A 27,715-nucleotide genomic window follows, 5' to 3' on the forward strand; every position below is an offset into this window, starting at 1 on the left:
TTTTTACTTAGACAGCTGGGGTCTGCACTGATCAATGTCTGCAGTGAACTCCTCCTCCTGTGCAGTGATGCAGGAGAAAGGTAATCAACACTGTAGCTAATGTTTGACAATGAGAGGAAACAAACATTGCATGTTTCCTGTGATCATGTTCCTGCATTAACTGGCTTTGAAGGATTGACATGATTTGAAGTTATCAACCACCTTGCGAATCCCCAGTTAAGCTAAGATTGAGTTAAAAGGATTTTTTGCTGTTCCCGAGCAGACAGATAGAATTACTACTGACTAAATGACTGGAACAGAAGGTTATTTTTAGAGAATCTGAAGTGCCAAGTAAGTAGCAAGCAAGACCAGTGACACCTACTGAAAAACCACCTCCAGGAACCACCCTCTTTTAGGTGCAATTTTGTGTGATGAGTAAGACACAAGTGGTGTCCTTTCCCAAGATAGGTTCCCAAAGCAAACACATGGCTTTAGAGAAGTCTGGAGATCACATTATTCATTTTGTCCAGCTGAAACATTGCTGATTTTTGCACTTTGTAATTAAGGGCACAGTGAAAGCTGTGCATCCTGCAGGTTCCTTTACTCAGCCAGCATGCTGCTGTCACAGGCTGAGGTAAGGGCCTGTCCTAAAGACAAAATTGAACCAGTAGGTAGGTGCTGTAATAAATATTGATCATGTGGTGAGATGTTCAGTGACTGCACTCTGAGGTTCCTTGGTGGAACACAAGCAGCACTCCTGGTGGAGTGCATGATGTTATCAGGTCAGACTGGGAGAGCAGAAATGGTACTTCAAAAGGTGTTGTCTGGTTCCTGTGAAAGAGCACAGTTTTCTCAGCAGGCCAGATGAGCTGGGTGTGGATTTGGGAGTGGAAATGTATTAATATTTATTGAGCAAGCTTGTATCTCTCCCTCCCTGAATTATATAACCTTATCTTAAGCAGTGGACATAACTTCATTAGGCACAATGTGCAAGCATGCAGTGGACAAGGTATTGTCTAGGTCAGAAGTTTCATACATTAGCACAAAAATTACAAGCATGATGATTATGTTATGTAAGCATTAATTTTATATTTTATTTACAGTTTTACTACAACAAATAAAGTATAATAAGAATTTCCCTAGAATAAGCTTTAGAGTGAGTGGCAGTTTCTATTCTAGTTTGACTATCATTGCTGTCCTGTTTTTTTTCTGAGCAATTTGGAGGGGCATTGAGAAAGGTAGGGGAGTGATCAGAAACACATGACTTTTTTTTTTTTTTAAGTGGAACTTACTGAACACAAGTTAGGGAGGGTGTCTTTCAGTTTGATTGTTTAGGTAGTTCTCATTCTCTTCACCAGATTGTACAAATGCCTGGGACTTTCCAGTCATTTGCATATAGTCTCAGAACAGGTTAGATAAATAGATACCGAGAGATAAAAATAGCAAGGAAAAAAGGTGGCACCGAATAAGCTTTAACACAGTTTGTATAAATACACTGTGGTCTAGCTGAGAAACTGAGATCCACTTCCATTCCACAGAAAGTGATGAAACATGTACCCACAGGTTTTTATTCACATTGTGAAAAAAACCCCAAACCAGTGCATAGCAGGTAAGGTTAAGCATCCTTACCAAAAGTAAGTTTTCTAAAGGCAAAACTGTCATTAAAGCTGTTTTTCCTCTCTGCTGCACTGCCCAGCTTGTGTTTAGGTCCTCTTTCACTGCATCTTACCTCCACATGGTGGAGAACCAGGTACAAGGTTGGGTGAAGGTGGAGCAAGCATGGCCAGTAAGTCAGGAAAAGAAGAATAATCACAGACTAAGAGCAATCATGCACTAAGAACTGAGTCCATCTTCCTGTGACATACTCTGGCTCACTGGCTGCTGAATTGTAACACATTTACTTCACTTGCCCATGTAGCTCAGACTCATTTACTGAGCCCAAGGCAGGACTTGCATCCCCCTCAGCTTTTGTAGTCTGGGCCAGTAAACCTGGCAGGTGTCCCTGCTGTCCATACACCAAAACTTTCCCTTGTTGGTGACATGCTAACTTCCATGCAAAATGCTGGCTTCTTTCAGCTGCTTGCTCAAAGCTAAAGTTCTTTAGCTTTAGCTCATAGCTAAAGTGAGCTGGAGGCTGACTTTTTATGCTTACAAAAAGATGAGGTGGGGCGGAGGGGTGTGGGGATGGGTGAGAACAGACTCTAAGTTTGTGTGCAGACATTTAAGGGATGAGAAAACCAACTTTGCAAACTGTTGACCATTCAGCAGCTACCACTGAAACCAAGAGTCCTCTTGTTCCCCATGAACCCTTTTGATCTATACTCAAAATAACATATTTAAAATGCCTATAAGCCCCTTGAGGAATTGGCCTGAAGTTTATTACCCACCTCTCATCCAAGCATCTAACCCAAGTTCTTACTTCATAGCTCCTATCAAAGTCTCCCCAGACATCACCATTTCCAAGCCACTTGAAAGGTATCATCTCCCTTAGAGCAAATTGGGCTCTACCACTGAGGAAGGGGAAAACCAGGCCAAATTCCCACATGGCCATGAAATGCCCATTTTATCTTTCTGTGCAAGTTGTTGGACTAGCAAGCCAGAACCCAGAGAGTGACTTGTCAAGCAAGCACAGGCCTGGCACTTGCTAAGTGTGGTGTAAAAGGCAGCACTGGAAGGGAGGGAGGCCAGGCAAGAGATTTACACATTGCTTATCAGGACAAGAGACCAGATAAAAGCTTGCCCAGATAAAAGCTGCTCAATGGCAAAAGAGCAGAAAGGAAGAAACAGTTGGGTCAGCCAATTCACACACAACTGAAAAGCATTCTAGACATTTATATTTATTTACTAGATTTGAAAGGGAATTTTTCTAAATAAGGTAAAGATGGAAAAAATTTTTACAGTTGACATTAGAAAGATGAGACCTAGCAATAAAAGGAATTGTTAATTCTTCACGCTTTGAAAACTGAAGATGATGTAGGCAGCAGGGGAGGCTAAATCTACTAATAGACCATTTGCACATAGCAAGGTCAACTGGTTTTAGTTGTCAGTTGCTGTCAGCTTTGGGTTGCAACCCTTTTCTTGTCCTCTTTCTCTGAACCCAGCCAGTGATTTAAAACTTTCTTTTCAACAAAAAGATAGACAGAAACATTTAATCTACAATATAAATCCATTATTTCTATTTAAGAGACTAGCATTAAAAAAAAATATTAATATACACTGATAAGGACAAAATCCACTTACAGGAAGAAAAAATGAGAATATTCATAATTTGGTATGTATCAAAATTCTGATCCAGGAACTTTTGATAGAAATTTGTTGTTTTTTCCCTTTCCAGAAGTCACCATTTTAAACCAATACTCTCACACAAACCTACTTGATCCACAACTACACTTCCAGTGACTGATGTGAAGACAGAATTACCCTGGAAAGATTTTAGGTTTCCCACACCTGTCTACCTTATTTATAACCCTTGATCAGGTCTGGAATCAACATTTCAGAATGCAACTTTGCTTTTTTACTATCAGGTTGGCTCAACTGTAACAAAGTCAGCAGAGTTATATTATGAATGAATGCATTGGAGTATCACAAGTGAGAAAGTACCCATCATGTACTACATTACTTATCCTAGTAAATGGAGTACACTGAAAGAAATAAAAAAATACAAATAAAATCCCTGTCATCTAGCTGAAAACAAAGAAAACAAGGAAAAAAAATTAAAAATAGAAAAACAGATAAACTATGTGAGCTCAGGCTGATACAATGACAAACATATGAAGACTTGCAAGGTCTTAAAAAAATCTTAGCTTTCTGCTCCTTTTGGAAAACAGGCTGTCACCAAGAAGACAGAACAGCTAATGAAAGTGGTAGCAGCAGTTCAGCTTCCATCTCTCACTTCACATTGTCTAATTTCTATCCTTTTGGACTCACTTTTTTATTACTCAGTTCCTCAGAGCCTGAGGTTCCACTTCCCCCTATTCAAAGCCAAGCTTGTAAGAAATGACCAGGAAGGGAAAGAGTGTTACAAGAAAGCAGCTCTCAGTCATTACAAAAACAAAACAAGACAATAAATATCTACCTTTACGGTTCAAAATTTAAGTTAAAGGATTGTTGCAGGGTTCAACATCTGGTGCCTGCTCTTTCCTGTCCCACTAATCAGGATTAAGACTTGTTCCCAGGTTGTTCCAAACAAGGCACAACTGAAGGAGGTTTTCCAGCTTCCCCAAACTTTCCCAGCCCTCATTGCAATGAAGCCATAGGTATATCCACATCAGCCTGGTTGCTCCAAGATCAGGCTCATATTTGTCAGCTTCCTTAGTGTAAAGCTCTGTACCTGATCAGTCCCAGTATAAATCCATCACATTTTTATTTACTGGACAGGAAGGGTACTGTGTCACAAGGAAAGCACAGGGGAGCAAATTGGAGTGATGCTCAGGCTGGAATTTCTCTCCTGTGTTGATGCCAGCATGTCTCCCAGTTGTTCCAGAGGAGACATAAACCTCTATTCTAAGTAGTCAGAACTGAGTTTTACTTCTAACATAAATACAGCCCTCCATCTGTCACTCTTAAAAGAGGTAATTTATAAAAATCCTGTTGCTGCTTCCAGCCATCCCATACAACTGTACTAAAACCCTTTGATTTTCTTAACACCTCATGTGAACCTGTTTCTGTTTTGTATTTTTTCCCTTTTCTTTTTCAAAACTGAGATTAAAATATGCACTTAACTTCACAGATATGAGTATTCCTACTGACACTCAACATTTGAATCACAGCAGTGAATTGAAACATGCTCAATACTTACGGTTAGCAGGTTAATTAAATCCAAATTGGGCTCTAAATGATGAGAAGCAGTTTGCAGGGAAACCAGTTCACTCAAGGTGATGGAAAGCTGCTGCATTTTCACGATGTTAACTTTGTTCTCGTCTATCCAATCAGGAAAAATGACATGGACAGCAATCAAGTCTTTCAAATGGACTCCCAAGATAGGAATTTTGAAGCCAACACAGTCAGCAAAAGCCTTGCGGTAGTTGCAGTAGTTTCCATTGGAAGAGACCAGCTCTGTCATTTCGTTCCAGTCCTACAAATAACCAGAGAAGCAAGTCCCTGTGAAAGCATCCATTGCATTTCCTTAATTTGTTTTAAATGAACACAACTCTAGTCATGGTGTTGACAGTGTTAATGTCCTCTCTGGCACAGGCAATCAGCCAGGGGATCTCTGTGAGCTTATCCTGCTCCATTGAGAGGAATGCAACTCATTCCTTTCAGGATGCTCTGCCATGATCCAAATATTGTGCTGGTGAGACACCTGCACTGCAGAACCCATCAGACCTCAAAGAGGTGATGTTCACCTCAATATGTATTCTGGAGTCCATCATACCTTTGTGACTTCTGAGGACAGGTGAGAATGAGTCTCTTTCAGGCGAGAAATAGAGCTGTGGCTTAGACCTCCCACCACTGCCATCAGTGTGTTGAAGTTCTGGAGGTGAAGGAGCTTCTACAGGGGAGATTAATCATGCATAATTGAAAATTAGCGAAATACAAGCAGCAGCTACTCAAAGTCATAAACAGCAAGTTAAAGGAGACAACTCATCATGGCTAAAGCACAAACCAATAAGCCAGGGCACATAACAGAATGGCTCCGCATTTCGTTTTTTAATTATTGTAGGTCCAGAAGAAACACACAATAGTGATGGTTGCCAAGTGGAATAAAATAAAGAAAAATTATTATAAAGTTATGTCTGCTAGTTCGAAATTGCAGGCACACCACACCTGAACAAATAATCTCCAGTGATGCTGAACAGGCTATTCACTGAGGAAATCACACAAAGAGCATCAGCTGATTTGTTAACTGTAATCTCCATTTATATTCCTGCTTTGTACCGGAAGAAAAAGATTCATCTGCAAGTCTTACCTGTGCAACGTTGATAAACTTTGTGATTACTTCTGCTCTTTGCTGGGGTGTTGGCTTGCTGAGAACCATGAGCTGGACCCATTTAGAGATACCATTAAATAAAGCAATAGATCTCTCCAAAGTAGGATTGTTTTCCAAGCAGCCATGGATCACATAGCTTTGGTAATCTGTGAACTAACAGAGAAAAGACACTTGCAGTAAAACAGTGGACAAACTGGAGAATCAAATTGAAACTTTGATGCTTTTCTTTCTAAAGCTTCTCTTGTTTAGGAAGTGACCATGATTCAGGGTCAGCAGAGCCTGCTGCACATCTCCTCCTTAAAGTCTTTTTACTGTTGTTTTGGTGTGGCTTTTCCTTAAATGTCAACTTACAACTTGTTTGTGTGTCAGGAAATACAGAAGCCTGCAAAATGAGTGTGATTGCTACTTCCATCTTTCCCATCATGTGCTCAACACATTTTATTCTATGTAGTTGTATTTGACACCTTCAAGCCACGGTACTCTATAGGATCCCAAAAATTAAATTTCCCTGAATGTTTGAAAAACAGTTTTCAGCTGTCCCTTAAAGGGAGGTTTTCAGTAATTTAGGACATCATTTTAGCTTGTATAGGGAGTTGCTAGTAATGACAGACAAGATGGGTTTAGGTGATCAAAACCAGCCTGCTAGAAAAACATGAGGGCATATACTCTAACACAACAGATGCTTGTCTCCTAGCTGCAGATAGACAGTAGTTCAGTTTTCAGATAACTTAATATTTTTTGTTATAGTTAATGCTGCCCTTCCTTCTCCCCCATTTTTTTTAAACAGGTAAAACCAAGCACAGGATTCAGACTAATCATATTCTGCAATTACATATCTTTGAGAGAACAAGTGGTACAAGATCAATTAACTCTTGCTGGTTGCAGACAATCATCTCTGACAGCAAAATTCAAGCTGAAGAATTAACAGAGAAACTAGAAACGGCAAGGAAAGAAAAGAAAGTTCATTGCAGATTTGAGTTTTCTTCCTGGAATCCCCAAGGGAATTCAAATGCATCTTAAATCTAATTAGAAATCCATGCCTTTTTTTCTTGTCCTTCCCTCCTTCTTTGAGGTCAGCATTGCATGGATCACAGTAGGGTGTTTTCCTATGATTTGAAGTCTAGAGTCATTAACCTTTGAACATGATTAAGCGACATCAAAAGTGATTCTATTTAGACTGGTCTCAGCTCCTCATTGATCTCTTTTTCCTTCCTCCCTTGAAACAAACAAAAAACTCATACATTTTTCTTAGTTTGGGAGTTTGATTTCTCTCATGCTTCTGAACACTTCTAAAAAAGTCTCATTTGTCATCCTGAGAACTTACTGCTTCCATTTGCCACCTGATACAGTAACATCACGTGACCCTTTCATATGGATATTTGCCAGCAGAAATCAGCATTTCTTTTGCCATTTGTCTTACTCATTTGTTTTGTTTTAGCTTCAACTTCAGTTTTCATCCACTTTTGCCTCTTGCCCTTGTACAATCCTCTGTGAAAAGAAGCAACTGTGCCTGAATTTCCCTCAGTGTCAAAAATCATCAGGCCCAAAGAGGTCCAGGAAGTGCATTGCTATGTATATCATATGAGAGAGTATGAAGATTCACTACACTGAAATGCTGAGAAAAAAGTCACAAATGTGAAACCATGTGAACATTCTTTAAAGACAGGCTCCTAATTGCAAGTGACAAAGTTGTGGGCTACTTACAGAAATTCTCCTAAAAGATTTATGCTCCAGAAAAGTGAGATGTTCAGCTAGCTCAATGGGCTCCAGATGGTCAAACAGCAGGCAGGCTTTTCCTTTCTTGGAAATCTTCTTCCTCTGTGTAACTCTTCTCATCCAGTCATAGGAAGGACTGCAACAGAATAGGAGTAAGTCTCAGTTCTGTTTGGGTGTATGTCACTGTAGCCCAGAGCTGGAATGTTTCATGTAAAACTGACCACAGAAGGACCATGAGACCTCTGCCCTGTGACATCCAGCACATGACAAACAGAGTGTAACAGAAGAGTGTAACAGAAGCTGGGAGTTTTGCATGCACTAGTCCAAGTGATAAATGATAGCAGGTCTATATCACAACAAAAGGACAACATTTTCTTCCCCATGATACAGGAAGCCATAATTAAAGATGATGTAAAATACAAGAACAGCTCAAAGAATTTCTGATGCAGAATAAAAACATACTTGAACAACATCTAGGATTCATTTTTCCTCTGTAAGTCCACAGGTCCCTGAAGTAATGGAACAACAGAGACAGCCAAATACTGTGAATGTGTCATATTTTAAAAGAAAATCTACAATATCAGATGAGATGCAAAAGCATGTCTGGTGATGTTTAAAAAGTAACTTTCATCCCAGCTTGTCAAAGAAATAGTAATTGTAATCATTTTGATGTAATGCAACTACATATGTGAATGCTAAAGATTCTCCAGGTAAATAATAGAAAATATTGCAAAAAACAAATTACGGACGAGAAGATGAGAAAGCTTCCCTGAGAAGATCTGAGATTTACACAGGATGCCAGTCACTACATTGTTTGCTTTTTTGTATGAAAACTTGTAGAAAAAAGTAATACTAATCACTTAATTGGCTTGTGCCTTGTCAGAAAAATAATTTATTTCCTATTTATATGAAAAATTTACATACAGGTAGGAATCTTCTCCTTACTGTGTAACTCTAACTTCAAATTTTTAGTAGCTTCAAATTTAAAGACAATTTTGCAAGTGCTGCACTTTTTTTGTTCTCTCAAGATCAAGATGGGCTTTAATATTTTTGTACTTTATACAGAACTAGAATTCTGCTGTTCCAGACACAAAGATGTCCTTGGCATGACATCCTTACATGCTGGAGATATCAATGAGATGGATGTGATCCTCGTATCCAAGCTGGCTGGCTACTTCTTGAAACTCTTCAGTCAAACGAATCAGCCCAAGGTCCAAGTTAAACTCAGCAGGAAATTCCAAAATCCAGTATCTGAAATCCACAGACAGCAGTTAAGAGATGCCCAGAGACTCAGGTATAGCATTCAGTGGCTGCATATATTTTACATGCATTTTTTTTCCATAGGACTTATTTCAGGTCCACTGTTTAGACAGAGAGAGTGAACTCAGTTTGTTTCTTATGTAATTATTTGTGACGCTGAAATGGCAAAATGCCACTTTATATTTTAATTTTTTTTTTGCTTAGCTCACAACAGCACAACAAAGCAGCATTCCATTGAAATGCTAAATTAAAGTGGTATCTCAGGTGACACCCACAGAAGGCACACAGAGTGTCCTGCCTCAGGCTGCCAGGACACCCAGATAACATTTGCACTTAGTCCCTGTCCAAGTGAGACAACTTTGTCTGCCCAGAAAAGATTTTCCAGTGAAAATGCAAACATGCATTTGAGTGGCAGTTCCACCAGGATAACTGTGTAAATCAGGTGTAAGCCACATAAACTTACATGTAGAACATGCAAGCCCCCTCCTCTGTGTAAGGGGGAGTGGAAAAGGCTTTATCAGCTCCCCTCATTTTCCTCTCAGTGATGTAACTTCACCCAAAGGAAGGGGGAAAAAGCTTTTGTTTGAGTAAAGCAATTGATATAATGATTAGTTAAAAACTCACCCTTTCTCTCTTACAGAGAAATGTTCCTACATCAGAACAGCCCAACACATGGAAGCTTTCCCATGGAAACAAGGTCAGAGCAGCTGCTGCAAGGTTTGGAACACACCCAGCGTGTAACAACTTCAGCATCACTAACACACTCCTGTCACCATAAATTATGTAGGGATTGCAAGGGATTGCACGAACTGAAGTCTACAACCCAGAGACAATTTTCTTCTCCCACACTAAGTTACAGCTGGGAGCAAAATGTGTCTCTCCTCTGTTGGCACTGAACTTGTCACTCTCTGAGAGGCTGATAAATCATAGCACTCATGAGTCAGATAAATAATAACACAAGTTTTCTGTCAGCTTTTTAGCTTGATGCAGTTAAGTGTCTTAAAAGCTGGATGGCTCAACTTAATTGTTTTAAACACATAGAAATTGCCTCTTCACTCTAGAATGGAGACCAAGTAAAAAACCCAAATGAACAAAATTACATTGATAGTATTAACAGAAGCATAAAACCAAAATGCTAGAGGACCAGAAGTGCATTTACCTCATGAAGTAGCAGATTTTCAATCTGAATTCATTGCAGTTCTCCCCGTCAGCATCTCTGTAAGTATGTCAGCTAAAGAAACCTTTGTGTGCCTTGACTCAGCAATGTTGGTTTTGTTCACTGGAGGCTGATACTAGAGCAGCTGAATTTATCAAAAAGTATCCAACTTTTCTTCTAGAGATAACCACATTATGCCTCTGGTATTTCATTCACTTTCACAACATCACAGGGGACAGAGACTATTTCCTGGCTGCCCCTTTTTTTCCTCCTATCAAAAATGCCTCTATTCTACAATTCTGAATATTCTGCTGCAAGGCTTCTTGTCAGCTCTGGCTAACCAAATATGATAATAGTTATGATAACTGAGTTAAGAGGTATAAATGACATGTAGGTAGTTAGATATCACTGAAAATTCATAGTACTCAAAGGTCAACCTGCTGTGATACACTTGAAAAATTATCTTGGCCTCATATTTACAGTTATTCAGTTGATGCACAGTTAGTATCCTTGTACATAGGTAGAAAACCTACAAAGTTTTTATGTATGAGCGTAAAGAAGCTCACAAACTCCCACCTTCTAGGCTGAAGAAAAATTCACCTCTGAACCTTGTTTGTCATTAATTAATTGGCACATTTTTACAAGCAGTCAGGAAAACAATCTGCTTTTGACACTGCAATGCCAATTTGCAGCACTTTGTGAAAGGATATGTGGACAGAAGCTTGCCAGCCAGCTCTGTGGAAGGCAGATACCACCGGTGCATTAAAAGAAAGGTTCTTGGCAAATGGCTGGAGCAGGGGTTTCCTTTGTCATCTGCAAAAGAGAAACAATGAGTTAACCCCACCATAAAAGGGGGGAGCTTTTACTCTTCAAGCACAGTCAGACAAAAAGGATCAAAAGTGGAAGTGTTGGCTCGTTATCTATCAAAAAGGTAGAAAGAGCACCAGAGCACAAAAATGCCCCTTGAACAGCAACTTGCTAAATGCAGTGAGTGTTATTTAAACAGAGGAAAAAACCCAAACCAGTTCAGATAACAGGCCACAGCTAAAAAAATAGGGCATGGGCAGCACTGTGCTAAACTTTATATAAAGACAGTGCCAGTAATCTAAGGGACAAATCCAAAATTAGTCCATCAGGAGGGGCGAGGATGATTTATGTACAACTACATCCAATATTGATTTTATTGCAGCTTTTTAGCTTTAAGTTAGTGGTTAAATTATTTTTTTAAATGGATCTGCTTCAAGGAATTCAATGTTAAAGCAGCACTAGCACCTCACATCTGTGCCCAAGGTCACATCTCCAGCTGCCTAACAGAGATCCTTGTGTCTTTGCAGTGAAGCCGCTGAAATACACAGAGTTATTCCCTGGCAGACTGGCTGACCATCAGTCTCCCCCACCATCTGCAATGTTGGATTATCCTGTCTGTCACGTTTTTTGGAGACAGCAGATGATGTGATGTATGAAAACAGGAGCCACACATGGACTGTGCTTGTCAAGAGAGTGTGTACACAAGAGGAGACACTATTTCAAACAGACAACATGTGCATGGGCTCTGCTAATAATTAAATGAAGTTCTAGAGTAACCAGTTTGATGGTGGCCTACAGAAATGCAGGTATGGGATTCACTGCAGGAAGGTCTGTCCATCCATCAATTGCTCAATCTCTCACCTTTAGATACTTGTTTCTCTCCACATGGCATATAAAATTAGTACTTCCTTCCAATCAGAATCTGTCCTGCATCTCCAGGGAATCTAAATGTGGCTTAGTGAATCAAAGCCCTGTTTGAAAACACTTAAGCCCATCCATGAACTCATTTGACTGTAAAGTGATATGTGCCATGATTAATGGTGTTATGGACCAAGGTCTTTTTCATCACTTCTTTCCCTCAGACCTGGTACATCACATTTTTATAAGAGTAAAAAGATTACATGAGCCTTAGGTCATATTCTTACCAATTATTGCATGATGATTTGGAAAACCTTTAAAAAAATGACTGGTCAAAACCACAGCTGTGTAACCACTCAAGACAAAGATCAATGCCAGAAATAACTCATTGAATAATTCATCTAAACATTTCTCTTGGTAAAGGCCAGCATTGTAGAAACCACCATACCCACAATTGTGCATTATCTGTATTAAGAAAATTTAATAAAGTATGCATGTGATTAAATTTCTGGCTTGCATGATTCTGGGCCAAATTGAAATGTGGAAAATTTTACAGAACAGAAATGTTCTTAGCCAAGAGAAAGACTGGCTAAACCAGAGAACAGCAGGATTTATATTAAAAGATTAATTTCAATAACAGCAAAATAAAATAATGAAAGAGCATACCAAACATTTCAATACAAGTGTTCAAAAGCTCATCTAATGTTGCAGCCTTTCCAAGAGTGTTTGACCCCATTGTCTTTTAATCGTTGTCAAAAAATAAGAGACATTTTCACCAAGTAGAAGGATGCTTCTTCAAATGCCCAGCTTTTTCAGTTTATTTTGTTGGTTGCATTCTTAGCTGGACTTCAATGAAAATCTGAAGAAAGTAAAAGAAATCATAATTATATGACTATATGGAAGAATGCTTACAGTTCAACTCATCTTTTCTATAAACTGTTTTTTCCCCCACATGATATAGAGCATGTGAAAGCTTGCCATAAGCTTTCCCTACATTCCAGCTTGTGTTTCTAAGCATTGTCCAATTGTTTGTGCACTAGCACAAAATAAATCCATAGCTAGGGCCATAAAACAGACACCAGATGGCAAATGAGGGCCTGCATGTACAATGACGCACATTTTGTTCAAGTCATTCTATTTACACTTGATAAGTCACTTTTTGTTAATAACCCTGCTTTTATGTTTTTAAGCATAACCATTTTTCCCCCTGAGGTTACTGGTTCATGATAATGCTAATGGTCTTAATTGGCACAGACCACATAAGGTGTTTGATGAAGTTCATAGGAGGCAATTTTTCAAAGGACCTTAAGGTCAGCTTTTTAAAATAAAATAAATCTTCCCACAGTAGCTAGGCAGTCACAGAGACATAAACACATACAGAAACTTCTAAATTTTATTACACGTCTACTATGCATTTATATATCAAATATCTGTTTACCTGAAGATGCACTGAATACTTTGTTACAAGTTTTCTGAAGTACTTTTACAGGTTATATTTAAAGAACAAATCAGTACTTTATTATCTATCTGTGACTAAGCCCCACTACTGCCTGATCACACCAAGTGTTTGAAATGTGACAAACAAGTACATCCAGCAATTTATCTAGAAAGCCAAGAGTAGAACTGAAATAGTCCTTGAAGTGAAACTACAGGAATTTGGGAAATTCATTTTCAGAAGTCATTTCCCATAACATCAACTTTTTAAAGCTGGTCATGCAAAGCACTGATGAAGAATATACCTGCTGTAATTCACCCACAAATACCAAGTTTTCCCAACCCATTGTAACACAGATCTCACACTGCAAAGCCTGCAGTCCTGGTAGGACTAACATTCTTCACCCCTCTTACAAAACCACCCTGACCCCCTTGCCACTGGCCAGGGTTACAGTGAACACAGAGTGACACACTGAGCTGTGTCTCTGCTTGCAGCCCTGCAAATGTGACTGTGGCCCAGCCACCCAAGGGACACCAGGCAGTGGCAGCTTCACTGTCCCTGCTGGTGCTACTCCAGCCAGGCAGCTCACACCACAGCACAGGCAGGAGTGCTCCTTCTCCAGCAAAAGCAGGGCCAACACATCCTGACACAACTCCCAGCTCCCAGAAAGAGGAGAATTCCCTTCTCATTCAGGGTAGCTCTGCACTGCTGATCATGCCCAGACTGGCCTGCAGCTCCATCAGTGAAGTGTCTCAAGCTCCCAGGCAGCCTTGGCATATGTGAGCTGCTCATTGCTGGCCTGTGCTGGCTGCCACCTGCACCTCATCTCCATTCAGGACACCACTGACTGGCCAGGGGTGCTCTGGCAGCACAGTGCACTGCATCCCAGCACCTGGAAAGTGTCCTGCACTGGACACTTCTTTATGAACCCAGAGTCCTGCAGTGCTGAGCCTGTTTGAAGCATGCAGCAGTGTTTTGCTTGGAAGAACTTCAAAATATTCTATTCAGCCAAAGATGCAAGTCCTATGAGGAGCAGCTGAGAGAGCTGGCATTGTTTAGTCTGAAAAAAGGTAGACTGAGGGGAGACCTTACCACTCTCTACAGCTGCCTGAAAGGAGCTGTTAGCAGCTGGGGCTCTTCTCCCAGGGAACAAGCAACATAATGAGAGGAAATGGTCTCAAGTTCCACCAGGGGAGAAATTTAGATTGGATATTAGGGAAAACTTCGTCACTGGAAGGCTGGCCAAGCACAGGCTGCCCAGGGAAGTGGCTGAGTCACCATCCCTGGAAGCATGTAAAGGATGAGTAGATGTGGCACTTAGGGACATGGTTTGGTGATGGACTTGGCAGTGTTTTGTTAATGGTTGGATTTGATGACCTTAAAGTTGTCTTTTCCAACCTAAACAATCCTATGATTCTGTAGTATTATTTTTAGATGTGTTCCCACAGCCAGGTTCTTTCTGGTCCCATCCAGCACTGGATTTAGACACAACACTCTCTTCCCTGGAGCTGAGAAGATCCTAGAGGATGTTAGCACAGCTCATGGAACAGGGAGTTTCTACCAGGCAGTGCACACACAATGCCTCAGCCCAAGCCAGCCAACAAGAAACTTGATCAGAGAGGTGCAAACATTAGATCCCCCCCCTCCTAGGTGGAAGGAAGCACTCTCCTCTGAATTTGGTGGTGCAGGACTCCCTCTTGAAAGCACCCGCCTGTTTCTCTTGGAATTACACAGAGATGCTACTTGCAATGAACCGAGGGGAAACTAAACTAATCCTGTCACACAACAGCAAACAGAGCATGCACTTAAGAAAAAGGGGAGGTGAGTACACAGTGGTCCTTGGCTTCAAGCCTGTGTAGCAGGTGGTGCCCAACAGGCTGGCTCTGGGGCTGGACTGGGCAGCCTCAACCCTTCCTGCTGGAGCTGGGCTAACACTGGAACCCAAAGCTGTGTGACGTGAACAGGAGAGTGCAGAGAGGTGTGATTCTCTCACCTGCTGGTCAGGCCACAAGAGCTATGGTTACCCTAGGGTTAGTCTTTCTTCCCAAGACTGTTTCTGTATTTAAAACGAAAAAATAAAAAAGTAAGCAGAGCATTTGTTTGGTTTGCTTTCAGAGTTAACCAGCAGCTGTGCCGTGTTTTTCAAGATCACAACTTGTACACGTAACTTTTGCTAGAATCCCCATGTTTTTCCTTTTTGACCAGACCCAAGTCCTTCTCTAAGTGCTTAAATAACTGGTGTAATTTCCACAAAGCCAGCTATCTAGCTCTTCCAGATTTATCTGACTTGGGTTTTCTTTCAAGAGGAGAAAAATAAAATAATTTGCCATTTCAAAATACCTTTTAGTCACTGCTTCAAAATTAAATGGGGAAAACTATTGTATTTTCTGTCTAAGCCTAGAAAATTGTTGAGCATGAAATATAGGAGTGGAAGAGATTTGATCTGGCTTTTAAATTTTGTTGGTATTCCCATCATCCATAAAATATAGCACAGGAGAGTATCATCTCTGTCTTCCACTGACAACAGTATAAAGGCAGACACATGGTAATCAACAAATAATGCCCTGGGTAAAATTGAAGGTTTGGTGTTTTTCTTCAATTTTACAACAACTACTTAAGTAGCAGACACCTAGATCCTGACAGAGCTGTCCTCCCAAGCAGCCTATCAGATCACTAAAGGTCAGAGCATTACTATAATAATGCTTCTTAAAGAAAATAAAGCGTTTCCACCAAGTGAAGAACTGGCTGGCTGGGTCTGAGTCAAAACCTGATATCACATCTCTTGACTGCAGACTCCAAAACCCACAACCATTACATCATTACTTGTGTGATCAAGCACTGCTGTTCTACTAAAACAATAAAGGAATTGTCCATAACCATGCCACAATGGTATCCAACCACACACCAGCACCTGTAGAGATGAATGAGTAAAATGAAACTCTAAATTTCATCTACATAAATTAAATAAGCTATATTCTGTCTACAGTTCAGTGCAAGAAAGACACAAAATTAAAAATAAAATAGAAACATCACAAAGTATTTCTACAAATAAAAATTTTTAAACGTTTGAAATATGTGGCAATTATTAAAAAATTGATTGCCAAAAGTACAGTTGGACTTTCAAATAAAGATAACTTTGAGAATCTCTGCCCTCAGCCTCTTTGCAGCATAACACTGAAATATCTTATTGCCATCCAGCTATTTCTGGGAATAATTGCCCACTAGAATGAAACAAATAAATTTTTTCCTTATAATGGAATTATAAATCTGATTTGGTTTACTGTGATTGACATGGGCTGTTAAGGACACAAGAGGCACACAGCCCTCCACAGCCATCCATTCTCATTTATTTATCAGGCCATTTGGAATGGCAATCTCCCCTGCAAGTCTTGCTGGTAACCCACCTCATGCTGGGAAGGGATAATCAGGAATAGGTGAAGACTGCAACAGCAGCAATGCCACCAGCACAGACCTTAGCACTCACTCAAAGCCAGCAGCTTCTTCTCCTTCATTTAGGCCATAGAAACAACCACAACATCCCTATGAACCAAGTCATGGTGTCAGGCATGTCATGCTTTATTTTATGCAATATTTCTATCATGGGATGTGCACTTCCTCCCTAGAGAGAAAGCAGAAACAACTGCAGTGATGTGCTCAGAGGTTAGAAGCTTGCCATGGACTGAACTACAAATCATAGAGCTCCTTCCAAGTCCTGCCATCACCCCAAGTGCCACATGCACGTGGTTCATCTGAGCAGATGGGTTTCTTTAGCACTTTGTGCAGTGTAATTGCATTTTGTGTTCAACATTTTGGAAGTCTTGAGATGGTGCTATTGTGGACTGTCCTGATAGGTTACTTGAAACATATATGTAGGCTGTGAGCTCTTGAGACAGATGTGGTCAGGTGCAATACATTAGTTTTTAGAAGAAAAAGGATACCCTGGCAGCAAACTTGTAATCTTATGCAAAAGCACCAAGTGATGTAAACAGGGTGGGCAGCATGAAGCCAAGGTTTAAATTGGTAAAACCAAAAGACTTTACTTCTGCTGCTGGAGGCTATTAAAGGGGGGGTCCACACCCACAACCTACAGCAGTTTAAATAATATTAAAATGTCAAGTCTGTGCAAATCCATGGGTGGGCACTCCATGTGTGGATTTCAGGCAAATTGTATTAGTTACAGGTGCAAGCTAAATCAATAAGTCAGTTTTAAATAGGCTTAAATTTGACATATAGGGTAATATTTATTCAGCTAAATTAAATTCAAGCAGCTTTTTAGTCAGGTCAAATTAAATGTACCTGTAGTATTTCCCCCATTTATTAAAAGTGGGCTATTTTCCTTCTAATTAAAGACTTCTAATAAATAGAGGCACATGCAAAGAGTCCCACCTTGATACAGAGGCACCTCTTTGGGTCCCAGTTTATCCATAAACTTTCCAGATGCCTGCACACATAAGACTTGTATTCTTTACAAGATTAGGACATTCTTGGGGCTTTAAATAAGCCAGACCTCCCCTCCTCCAAGCCTACACAACACATCAGTGAATGCTTGCATTAAACAGCTTCCACCTGGCAGCTGGAGAACTCCTAAGTGGGAGCAGCTCAACAGGGAAATCCAATCAGTAGCAGTATGCAGAAAAAGAAGTTGCGAAGAAATCATGAGTCTCATGAGAAAGTTTAAGGGTACCTTCCTTTGCTACACCTCTTTCCATTATTCTGACTTAATCACATCCAGGGCAAGCTCTTCAGGACAGAGGTCACCTGCTACCCTGTAGGTGTAATGGAGGCTCTCACAGTAAGACCCTTTCCTGTTATTAGTCTCCACAAATATTAGTGTAATTACCATAATAAGAATCCCAGCTGGGACTGCACCTTTGCCTCACAGATGCAAGCAAGACATCTGTTTGGGCTCCAGTCAGCACAGACCTTAGGTTGCCTACTGTGTGGCTCCTGGAGTTTGCTCTCTCCCAGCAGTTAGGTATTTCTTGTAGCTGGGCAGGACCAGTTTATTTATTACAGTGCACACAGCTCTATTTCTAGAAAAGTCCAACCAAGTGACACAGGGTGTGTGTCACAGACTCTTCTCCAGGGTGTGACACAGGGCAGGGCAGAGAAGCTGGGCTGTCAGGCAGCCCAATGGCACTGCCTGTGCCCAGCCCATGACCTCAGCACCACGTGCAGCTGGCTGCAGGACGGCACATCTGGCTTTCCAGGGACCTTTGTTGCATGGAGCAGGGACACAGAACAAGGGACACATTGTGGCACTGCTCCATGAATGCAAGATGCAAGTCTCTCTGTGGGCAGGAGAGGTATGAAAATGGAATATGGGAGTCCTGGGCTCATCTGATTTCCCAGGACTCATTCACCTTTGTTGCACACCTTCAGATGGTAGTTACACAGTAAACCACAGCAACTGTCTGCAGCCTATTGCTTTGCTTCACATTGTTTTTTTTTTGTTTTTTTGGATCAAAGGGGAACTTCAAAAGACACTGAACAACAGAGTGGGACGTCTGTGATTGAGAAGAAGGTAGGAGAGGTACTCTGCTGGTGGCTAGCTGAAGCCAATCCTTTGGTGAGACAGCCAGCAGTGCATGAGGTCAAGGACTGTCCTCAGCAGTTTCTCTCCACTGCTGCTCCCTTCTCACTCTGTCCTGTGCTCCAGCATGGCTTCTCTGTGGGCCACAGTCCCTTCGGAAGTGCACTTGCCCTTCCATGAACTTATCAATGGGCCAGAAGCTCTTCAGGAAAGTACCTGCTCTGCCACAGAGCACCTCTCTGTCCTCTGACCTTATTACTCCCTCTCTTCTTCCCTCCTCCTGGCCATTCCCTTGTTTTTTCCATGTTTCCCCCTCCTCAGAATTTTCTGCCTTTTTTTAATATGTTTTTCCAGAGGTGCCATGAGCTTGGCTGATGATCTCAGCTGCACAGGGTGCCTTGCAAAGACAGCTGGAAATGGCTGTGTCTGACACAGGGCAGCCCCTGCCTTCTCCCTCAGAGGCCATTCCTGCAGACTCTCTGCTGCCAAACCCTTGCTATTTGCATCCAGTTTAGCCTCTAAGGGATGAACACTTGTGCCTTAGCACAAAAGTATTCATGTTACAAGTACTCGAAATATGTTTTATTATGCTTAATTTTGAGAGAAGGATCCACTAAGCTTAATATATACTTTCACAAGTCACCCAATGAACACAGAAGGGTACTACAAGCCATTTCAAGCCCTAGATATCTAGTCTTCTATAGAAACAGAGGTTAAATTAATAGGGCCACAGGCAAGAGACCAAGGGGATATATGGATCCACTCCCATGGAGTACCCAGGTGTATGTTCAGACCCACACACAGAAGACCACGGTGTCTGGTACAAGTTGATAAATTAGCATATGGAGTACAATGCATGCTGACCTAAGATAAAAAAGAAGCTTACAGAAATCATGAGGAATGGCAATGGACAGTCACATGACCAAAAACTTTCAGTAATCAGAAAGTCACTTGATTAAGGCTTGTGCTGCTTAGATAGCATTTTGTTTAGCATTCTTCCTGTGAAACATAACCAAGAGGATTTCAGAGACAGCAGAACACCTCTACCACCACCCCCCAGGTTTTCTCAATTATAATTCACCTAAAATAATAGACAGCTTAATAACTGGATTTGTAAAAACAACAAAGGTTACATTCCCAATTGCAATACTAGCATTTTATTGGATTGGTTATCTAGCATACTTTAGGTTTGTCCCATCCACTTCTATAGTTGTTTCCTGTATTTATTTTGTTGGTATTTGCCTCTGTAGTTTAACTCCAGCTAATAAATGGCCGGAAAATCTGAGCAGACATCCTTGGTTTGTTCCAATACTATGCTGATGACATCTTCCACTTTGCATAGGTCAAGGTAGTAGAGTTGCCCAGAATGCATCAGGTTAAAAGGGAGAGCTAAGGAAGACTTTAGTTTGTTTTCAAAAGAAGAAAACTCCCAGCCATATTTCTCAGTAGATTTGTCATGAAAATTATTTTGCTACTCCCAGTAAAGTTACCAATATCAGACATTTGATTAACATGTGTGACACCAGGGGATGCAGCTCTTCTGAGAATCTTTGTGCTTCAGACACATTAGAGATCTCTAGCACCGAGGGAGAGGACAGCAACAGTAGTAAGAGTTTCACACACTCTAACTTGATCTTTTTTCAGAAGCCAAGCAAGACACCATCAATGCCTCCTACAAGTTATGCTACTGCCTGTAAGCCTTCTGAGAAACTCTTGGCAATTACCTTTGCTATTCACAGACTTGCAGAGAGCATCTTTCAAGAGTAGGTCTGCTTTGTTAATCTAGTCAAGTCAGGGTTAAAATATATCTTATCAGCATATATTCATAACTTGTTACACTGTTACATGCCTATAATGAGGCTGGTACTGCCCAAGAAAAAAGCAATTATTTTAGGTATTTTAAAAAAACATCTGGGGAAGTAATAAACCCTTCAGTTCTGAAAGACAAACCCCAGAATATTTATTACCATATATCTGTTACAAAATATTTTAATATTTTATTATTGTTTACCTTAACCAGCTATGTTGTCTTCAAGACAAGCCAGAAAAATCACATTTATTGTTTAGATTACTAAGAAATCCTGGGCCCTATCTGCCTAGACTTTCTTGTATGTTCAGCTTGAAAATCTACCACAACACTTGCTATGTCTTATTTTTAACTAAGCCAAAATTTTTCAGTAGCAGCATAGTCCCTATGTAGTGACTTCTTTCAAGCTGTGAAATATTCCAAGAGTTAGGACAGTTTTAGAAATCAGCACTGCTTTTATTTTCACACAACTTTTCAATCAATTTTAAGGCAAAGAGGAGTCATAAGAGCATGTAACTCATATTAAAACTCAGTAAGTTACCAAGGTATCAAGTTCTTTTCTAATAAACCCATAGCTTCTAAAGAATTTTTTCCCTTAGAAAAAGCTTTTTTCACTCCATATAATTCTATAATTTCCAGTTGTTTCCCACTGTAGACTAATTACTCATGGAACAGTATTTTCTGGGCCCTACAGTGGGAGACTGCCACCCTGCAAACATCAGTGCCCCCTTTCTAATGATGCCATAGGAATTGCAGACACACATGGAGCTTCTCAAGCCCACCAAGCTCTACAGGTTTCTGCTGGCTTCCCAAACAGTAGAGATTATAGTTAAGTGTCCCAAAAAGTAAAATTTTAAAACATTCTCCCTCTTCCACTGGCCATCTCTGCAACTATTTTGTATGAAGGTAAGAGAAAAGCATTCTCTGCAGTCACAGATACCACTAGGGAGAAATCAACACCTCCTACTTACCTGCTATCATTTTCAGCAATGATCATATTTGATTTCTCCCTCTTTCTGCTTTCTGACCTTTCCCAAACTGAAGAACAACTGCAGTTACTGTACACGTACTAAAAGCAAGGGTATCACCTTGTGAAAAGGGGAGGTTAAGTGCAATGTTCCATTTTTTCTTCTTCAGTCCTGTTAACCCTTACATTCCCTCACATCTCTCCCAATGAATTCACAATCTATACCTACCCTAGAGTGAGGAGTGGCCTCCCTGTGTAGTGAGAGCAGTTTTGCTGCTGACCTTTCCTCCTGTGACTGCAATCAAAACCTAGATTGGCTTCAGAAATGTCTCAACCACATATTTACAGCCTGGGAAGTACTTATCAGCGCAGTAAATTGAAGGCAGCAACTGGTAAAACAATACAGGCAGGAAGAGGCTTTCAGAGACTTAAGTAATGGGAAACTGGATGTCTGAGACGGAGTAAGACAGAGTTAAAAGGACAGAGGACAGGACAGAGCTTTGGCTGCTTTCACTCATTTGGCTGTTACTGTGCATTTGTAATGGGATAATCCTTTGTTTTCCCTTTGATGAGTGCAGAAAGTGGTTCACATGGAACTGCTATTTCCCACAGACCTGCTAACAGGTCCCACACTAGGAGTGTGGCTGGGCCAGCTGCTAATGGCCACAACCCTTCTCAGTCCCTGGTGGCAGCTGCCATCCATTGGGAGCGTTGCTCTTTAGGGAGAGAATGCCAATGAAAACAGCGCTAGGGAGAGGTAACAGACAGGCATGGGGCACACAGAGCTGCTGTGTGACCCTTGGAGCCCGTGCAAATTGCTCTCTCCTGCACACTCCCACGGAGCAGGGGTGCCTGGCTTGGGTGGTTTTGCAGCTGCAGAAGCCACCAGTGCCTCACGACTCACAGGCAAGCAGCTGTAGAGTGAAAACAGCCCCGGGGTCAGGAGAGATCCAGTATCTTTCTTTTTGGAATTCTGTCAGCAGATGCTGGGCATCAAAATATGTAAGCAGCTTCTCACCTCTAGTTATTATTTTTGAGTTTCCCTTGGGAAGATGGGTGGAACAATGGCATCTTCAGATTTCTTTATGCTGAAAAGAGAGCATTTTAAACATAGGCATACAGTGCTTCTTGGGCCACTTCAGAGTTTTTCTAAATACTAAACCTCCAATAGAGAAGAGCAGCAAAGGGATTATTACCTGGTTTCAGTGTGTCTGACTAGATTTTGTACTCTTTTTTTTCAGAGGTAACAAAGCAACCATCAGTGAGCTGACAAAACTTTGTTCCCTCACAAAGCAATCTACTAAGAAACATGCACTGGTTTGTACAAGCATGAAGAAACAGCAAACCTCTAAAGCTGTTTATGATACAAGAAGTCTACAGAGTACAGGATATGAGAACAGTGTCACCACAGTACAGGATATGAGAACAGTGTCACCTATATTCCTATATCCAAGCTCTTGGGCCAGAGTGAGTTTTATTAATAACCACATACCTTCCTAACAATAAGACAGCTTGCAGCCAACAAGTTAAATGCCTTCTTTAAAAAGAGTAACCTAAGAATGTACTGTATATAAAAATACACAGAACAGCAAGACAACTTGAAAAAGGGGAAGGAGCAGTGTGAAAATAAAATCTCAAAGAAAAAAGAGGAAAAGCGTCTTTAAAACAGTTCCTGCTTTAATAAGTAATACTTCAAACAAGCAACTTTGATATTTATTTTGCTAATACTATTTTGGCAGTTATATATTTATGGTATGAAAGAATATCTATCACAGGATTGCAGCTACACAAATATCCCACTTCCACAGCCACAGAAGACACTACTGCCATAGGACTTCAGAAAAACAAAGCTTATCAAAACCTCTTGGTTAAGTTTGCCAAGCTCATGCCTTAAGATCCAACACTGTAATTCTTTAAAGCTCATGTATGCTAAGGATTCACCATTATTTGAAAAGCAGCAAGAGCAGTTGCTGCAGCTGTAACAGCTGAGAATCACATTCTGCACCCAGTACACTTTTGGTGTGGTAGATAAAACCCTGCCAGTCAATTGGCAGTGTAACAACTTTGCAGTGGCCAGTTCAGACCATCCCAAGCAACTTGAAAGACTCTTATTGAATTAAACCAAACCTGTTTGTTTTGAATTCATACAGGACACCCATAACTCTTTACTCCTTAGCATATAACCATCAAATTTATGGACCTTATCAAAATTTCCTTACGGATCTGCTAAACTCCAATAATTCTAAAAAAAAAAATCCTGTGGCTATTAGTAAAGCTAATATCAAGTGAAAAATATGGTCAAGTAAGGGGAAGAAATTAAAGGATGAAGGAGCTGGGAAGATATTGATTTAAAAGTTGATTTAGAGGCTTAGGGACTTGTTTTTCTTCCCCCAGTATTTCTCATTGAAAGACTGGCTGCTGTTGCAGTCAAGCTTTCAAAACACCTTGGTCTTTTTCAAGCTTACTTACAGGAACACACTATAATTCTATAAGCAGTAGTATAGCAGGTAAGCATGCTCAAGTCAAATTCTCCACCAATTTCTAATTCAATATCATTAAATCAGTTTGAGTATTCAAAAAGGAGATGGTTTTGAAACACAGACATGAGGTAAACTTAAGATACATTCATCTGAAAACCATGACTCTTATTTTAGTTCTGCAATATGAGCTGACAACTGGATCCAAAAGGAGGATTAAGAGCCCAAATCCTGGCTCCCTTTTACAGCCTGACTCCATGGGTGTGTTTCTCAGCCTGGTCTCTCACTTCTCACCTCCTCACCCCAGAAGGTGTCTGTCTAGAGCTTGTAACCACTCCCTGTACTTTTGATATTAAAGTCTGCACTTTTGATATTAAAGTCTGAGTCAGTAACATCAAGAAGCTCCCTACTTTGGTCACTCCTAAATCCTTTTGGGATCTGTACAGACGAAAGTCCTCTGCCTTGTCTGTGTTAAGCATCCTTTAGTCACACCTAACATGTCAATCCCACGCTACATAGGTGCAATCATGATGCCCAGATTCCTTTTTCCAAGAGCTCTGAACACTCCTTAAAGCTATGAGAGGCACAGGATCAACTCTTCCAGTTCATGGAAGGATTCCAGACCTCACCCTATCTTGGCTGAGACTACAGAGGAGATTCATCATCCTCAGAACCTCAGTGTAGTTCCATATTACTTGAAATAATGAAGTTTCTTTGGTCTGCAGGGAGCAAGCAAGCAAGAGCATGACTGTGTAATTTAAGGGGATGAGCATTCACTCAAGAGGGGGGGAAAAGGTGAATTCTAGTTCCTGCCCCAATTCCCACTTAAGATAAAAATATACAGACAGTCATTAGGGCAGGGCCTGGAAACCAAGAGTTTTAGGAAGGGTGGCAGCTGTTCCAGGAAGTATGTGTTCATGAATTCAGCAAAGTAGAACATGAGTAACCAAGCTAAAGCAGGCAAGACATCTTTAGCAGAGGAGATTGTTAGTCTTTTAAGGAAGCTATTTCATGAACAGTGTGATAAGGCTGGAATGTCATGGCTATTCTGATTTGGAGGATAAATCACTATATATCCAGATAGTGAGTTGACTCAAGCCCCAATTCAGCAAACTTTTTCTGATGTAATTTTCCCCACTGTAATCAATTATGTATTTGCATAAGCTGGGTTTTTTTTTCCTTCCCACTGGAAACACCAGAAATTTCCAAACAAGCTCTGGGCTTGAATAACGCATTGCTGTGAAACAACCAATTTACCAATGTGTGCCACATGAATCAGCACCAAGATTATGGATTGGGTGAATCTAATTGAATTATGGGTTATGAATTGAAGCCTTTCTGTAATAATGCTACTTCAGATTAGGGAAATTCAATTTGTTGAGACCAGAGTTTAAGCTGGAGAAATGTTCATCTTTCTAAAGAACATGAACAAGAACACAGCATTATGACAAAGAATATATGAACCTTTGATCATGTGTCAAAGGCAGCCTTATCAACAGGTTTAGCAAGCAAGCAAATATCCCCCATACAAACAATGTTCAGTCTATTTGATCATATCATGTATGACTTAAATTCCAGTCTCTAAGACTGATTTCTATGTTGAAAATTTTCAACGTGTTTCAGGCATGAGGAGTAAAATATACTTCAGAAGTAATGGAAAATCCTTGTTCATCTTGGAGGTCCTGTTCCTGCACACACTTACACTCCAGACCCCCTTGCACATGCCCATCACTGCTCTGAGTGGAACAGGTTTCCATAGAAGGGGTTGAAAAGAGAGGCAGTTTTAACAGGAGTGGAAGGAGTTGTATATGGAAATGTATTGATATATATAACATATATATATCAATATCAATATCAATATATGTATATATCAGCTACTGTATATTAAGCTTGGTATGACTTTTGTGGTAGTCCAAAGCAGACATACTCCTGAATCATTAATATTAAATTTGTGTTAATTTAAGGTGATACAGTTATTTTCTCTTTGCAGGAACTAAATATATGAGGTATCTGAACAAGAATAGCTCAGGTCTCACTAATTTTGCAGAAATTATTATGCCTGGCAGGTTCTCAAGATGCTCAGGCCCACTCCCCTTGCCTGAGAAACTCCAGATCATTAGTAAGGAGCATATGCATAAATCACAGGTGGGAGAGTTCTCTGTAGAGAGAGTCAAACCATTTCACTTATTTGAATGTGGTCAAGGGGAGCAGTTATTCAGAGAAGTGAGACAGCAGATGGCCACCAAAACAACCAGAGTAGTTCTCAGGGGTAATTGTATTTTCTGCTGAGCTGTAAACATCAGCCCTGTGGGTATTTCCACCCACCCACACGTTGATCCTGACCTCATACACACTTAGAGGTTTCTGATGGGATCTCTCATGAATTCAGCCCAGCAAATACCTATGTATTTGCAGGATTAGTCTTTGTAGCTTAACTGGACTCACCAAATCTGTTTTGTTGATGTTGATGGTGCTTGTAGCTGTTAATCTTTTACATTCATTACGAGAGAAAAGCTCCCCCCCTATTAGAACACCTCTATTCTGATGGTCAGGTGGTTTTTAGATATGTTATACCAATAAGAAAACCATTTAATGAAAAAGTACTACTTCACTGGCTATTCACATTGAATAGAAAAAAACACAGAGAAAAGCAATGAAGAGTGAAAGTCAGAAGACCTGAGAATTTGTTTCAGGCTTTTGATTCAAACTCTTAGGTATAGAACCTTGCTATTTCTGACTTGTAAGGAAGGGCCAACTTGAAAACAAATTTATCAAATTCAGCAGTGAAAAGTGAATATGCCATAAATACGTTAAAAGAAAACACTCAGTGCAAGTTGTTTAGAGTACCTGCACAAATTTATTGTAACCAGGCCTGGGTAGCTTAGGAAAAAAGAAAATGACACAAGTGCCCTTACAGTATTTTTAAAAGTAGTTTCCTCTCTTTATTCAGAAATATCCTGGGAGTGGCTCCTTGGTACAATGGCATTTTCAGCTAGAGAGAGGGCCTAGCACAACTGCAGCTGCCTCTCAGCTGCATGTTTTGATATAGAGCAGAAATATACCCATTCAGAGACCTGCCAGGCTGCCCTGATCATTTCCTCAGAGTAAAAGATTTAACAGGAACCTTACGACACTCTCAGTGACAAGGGTCTGCACTGAGCTTCTGCACAGGTACAGCAGTGTGCCCACTATTACCCAGTCTCCTGTGCAATGTAATAAAAAAACATCCAGGATGAACTTTCAGTTATATATTTGGCTTTCTAGAGACCCACCAAGGGGCAATCCAAGGGCAGAGCAAAGAATGCTGAAATTTAATTACTGTGCTTCATGCCTATGCAGACCTGCCTGACTTACATGAACGTAATGGGGGTGTATATTCAAGAAGCTGAGCATTGTTTTTTATGAGATCAGGAAATTATAAAATAATGTAAAAAGGGGGTGGTACAGAGGTTGTGTTTTCTGCTCAAGTGCAAAATCAGTGTGTGCCCCAGTGGTGTTCCATGTCTGGTGTTGCAGTGACAGATATTGCAGTTAGAATTCATGAGAAAAGCCAAAAAATGAGAAGAGCCTGAAGACTACACTTATTTCTCAACGTACACTGGCTGTGTTTAACAGTAAATATTCATATCAAAATGAGTTAGTGATAAGGATTGAAACAGTTACACTCTTGAGAATCTTGTGATGATCGGGTTGTCCTTATTTTGTGGACAGAGAATTTAAAAGTCTCATCATCATGAGTCCTGAATTTACATTACTGTATCAGAATCAGATACAGTAATGACAGCTGGAAG

General features: G+C 40.5%; 1 protein-coding gene across 5 annotated transcripts in view; it reads right to left on the reverse strand.

Annotated features, from left to right (window-relative positions):
- RASGRP3 (RAS guanyl releasing protein 3) overlaps window positions 1-27,715 on the reverse strand; it is a 58,888-nt gene that overhangs the window by 16,278 nt on the left and 14,895 nt on the right. For 3 of the 5 annotated variants that reach the window (XM_077175702.1, XM_077175704.1, XM_077175701.1), the window contains exons 2-9: window positions 12,372-12,564; window positions 10,751-10,853; window positions 10,044-10,106; window positions 8,744-8,875; window positions 7,613-7,760; window positions 5,888-6,061; window positions 5,354-5,470; window positions 4,778-5,053 (exon numbers count right to left, since the gene is read on the reverse strand). In XM_077175702.1, coding sequence (XP_077031817.1) covers window positions 4,778-5,053; window positions 5,354-5,470; window positions 5,888-6,061; window positions 7,613-7,760; window positions 8,744-8,875; window positions 10,044-10,106; window positions 10,751-10,853; window positions 12,372-12,441 — 1,083 coding nt within the window. In that variant the 5' untranslated portion in view covers window positions 12,442-12,564. Of the gene's footprint in view, window positions 1-4,777; window positions 5,054-5,353; window positions 5,471-5,887; window positions 6,062-7,612; window positions 7,761-8,743; window positions 8,876-10,043; window positions 10,107-10,750; window positions 10,854-12,371; window positions 12,565-22,465; window positions 22,483-27,715 lie in introns of those variants that run through there. The other 2 variants (XM_077175703.1, XM_077175705.1) reach the window with 2 other exon arrangements.

The sequence above is a fragment of the Agelaius phoeniceus genome, chromosome 3, assembly GCF_051311805.1.
Source record: "Agelaius phoeniceus isolate bAgePho1 chromosome 3, bAgePho1.hap1, whole genome shotgun sequence".
NCBI classification, from domain to species: domain Eukaryota; kingdom Metazoa; phylum Chordata; class Aves; order Passeriformes; family Icteridae; genus Agelaius; species Agelaius phoeniceus.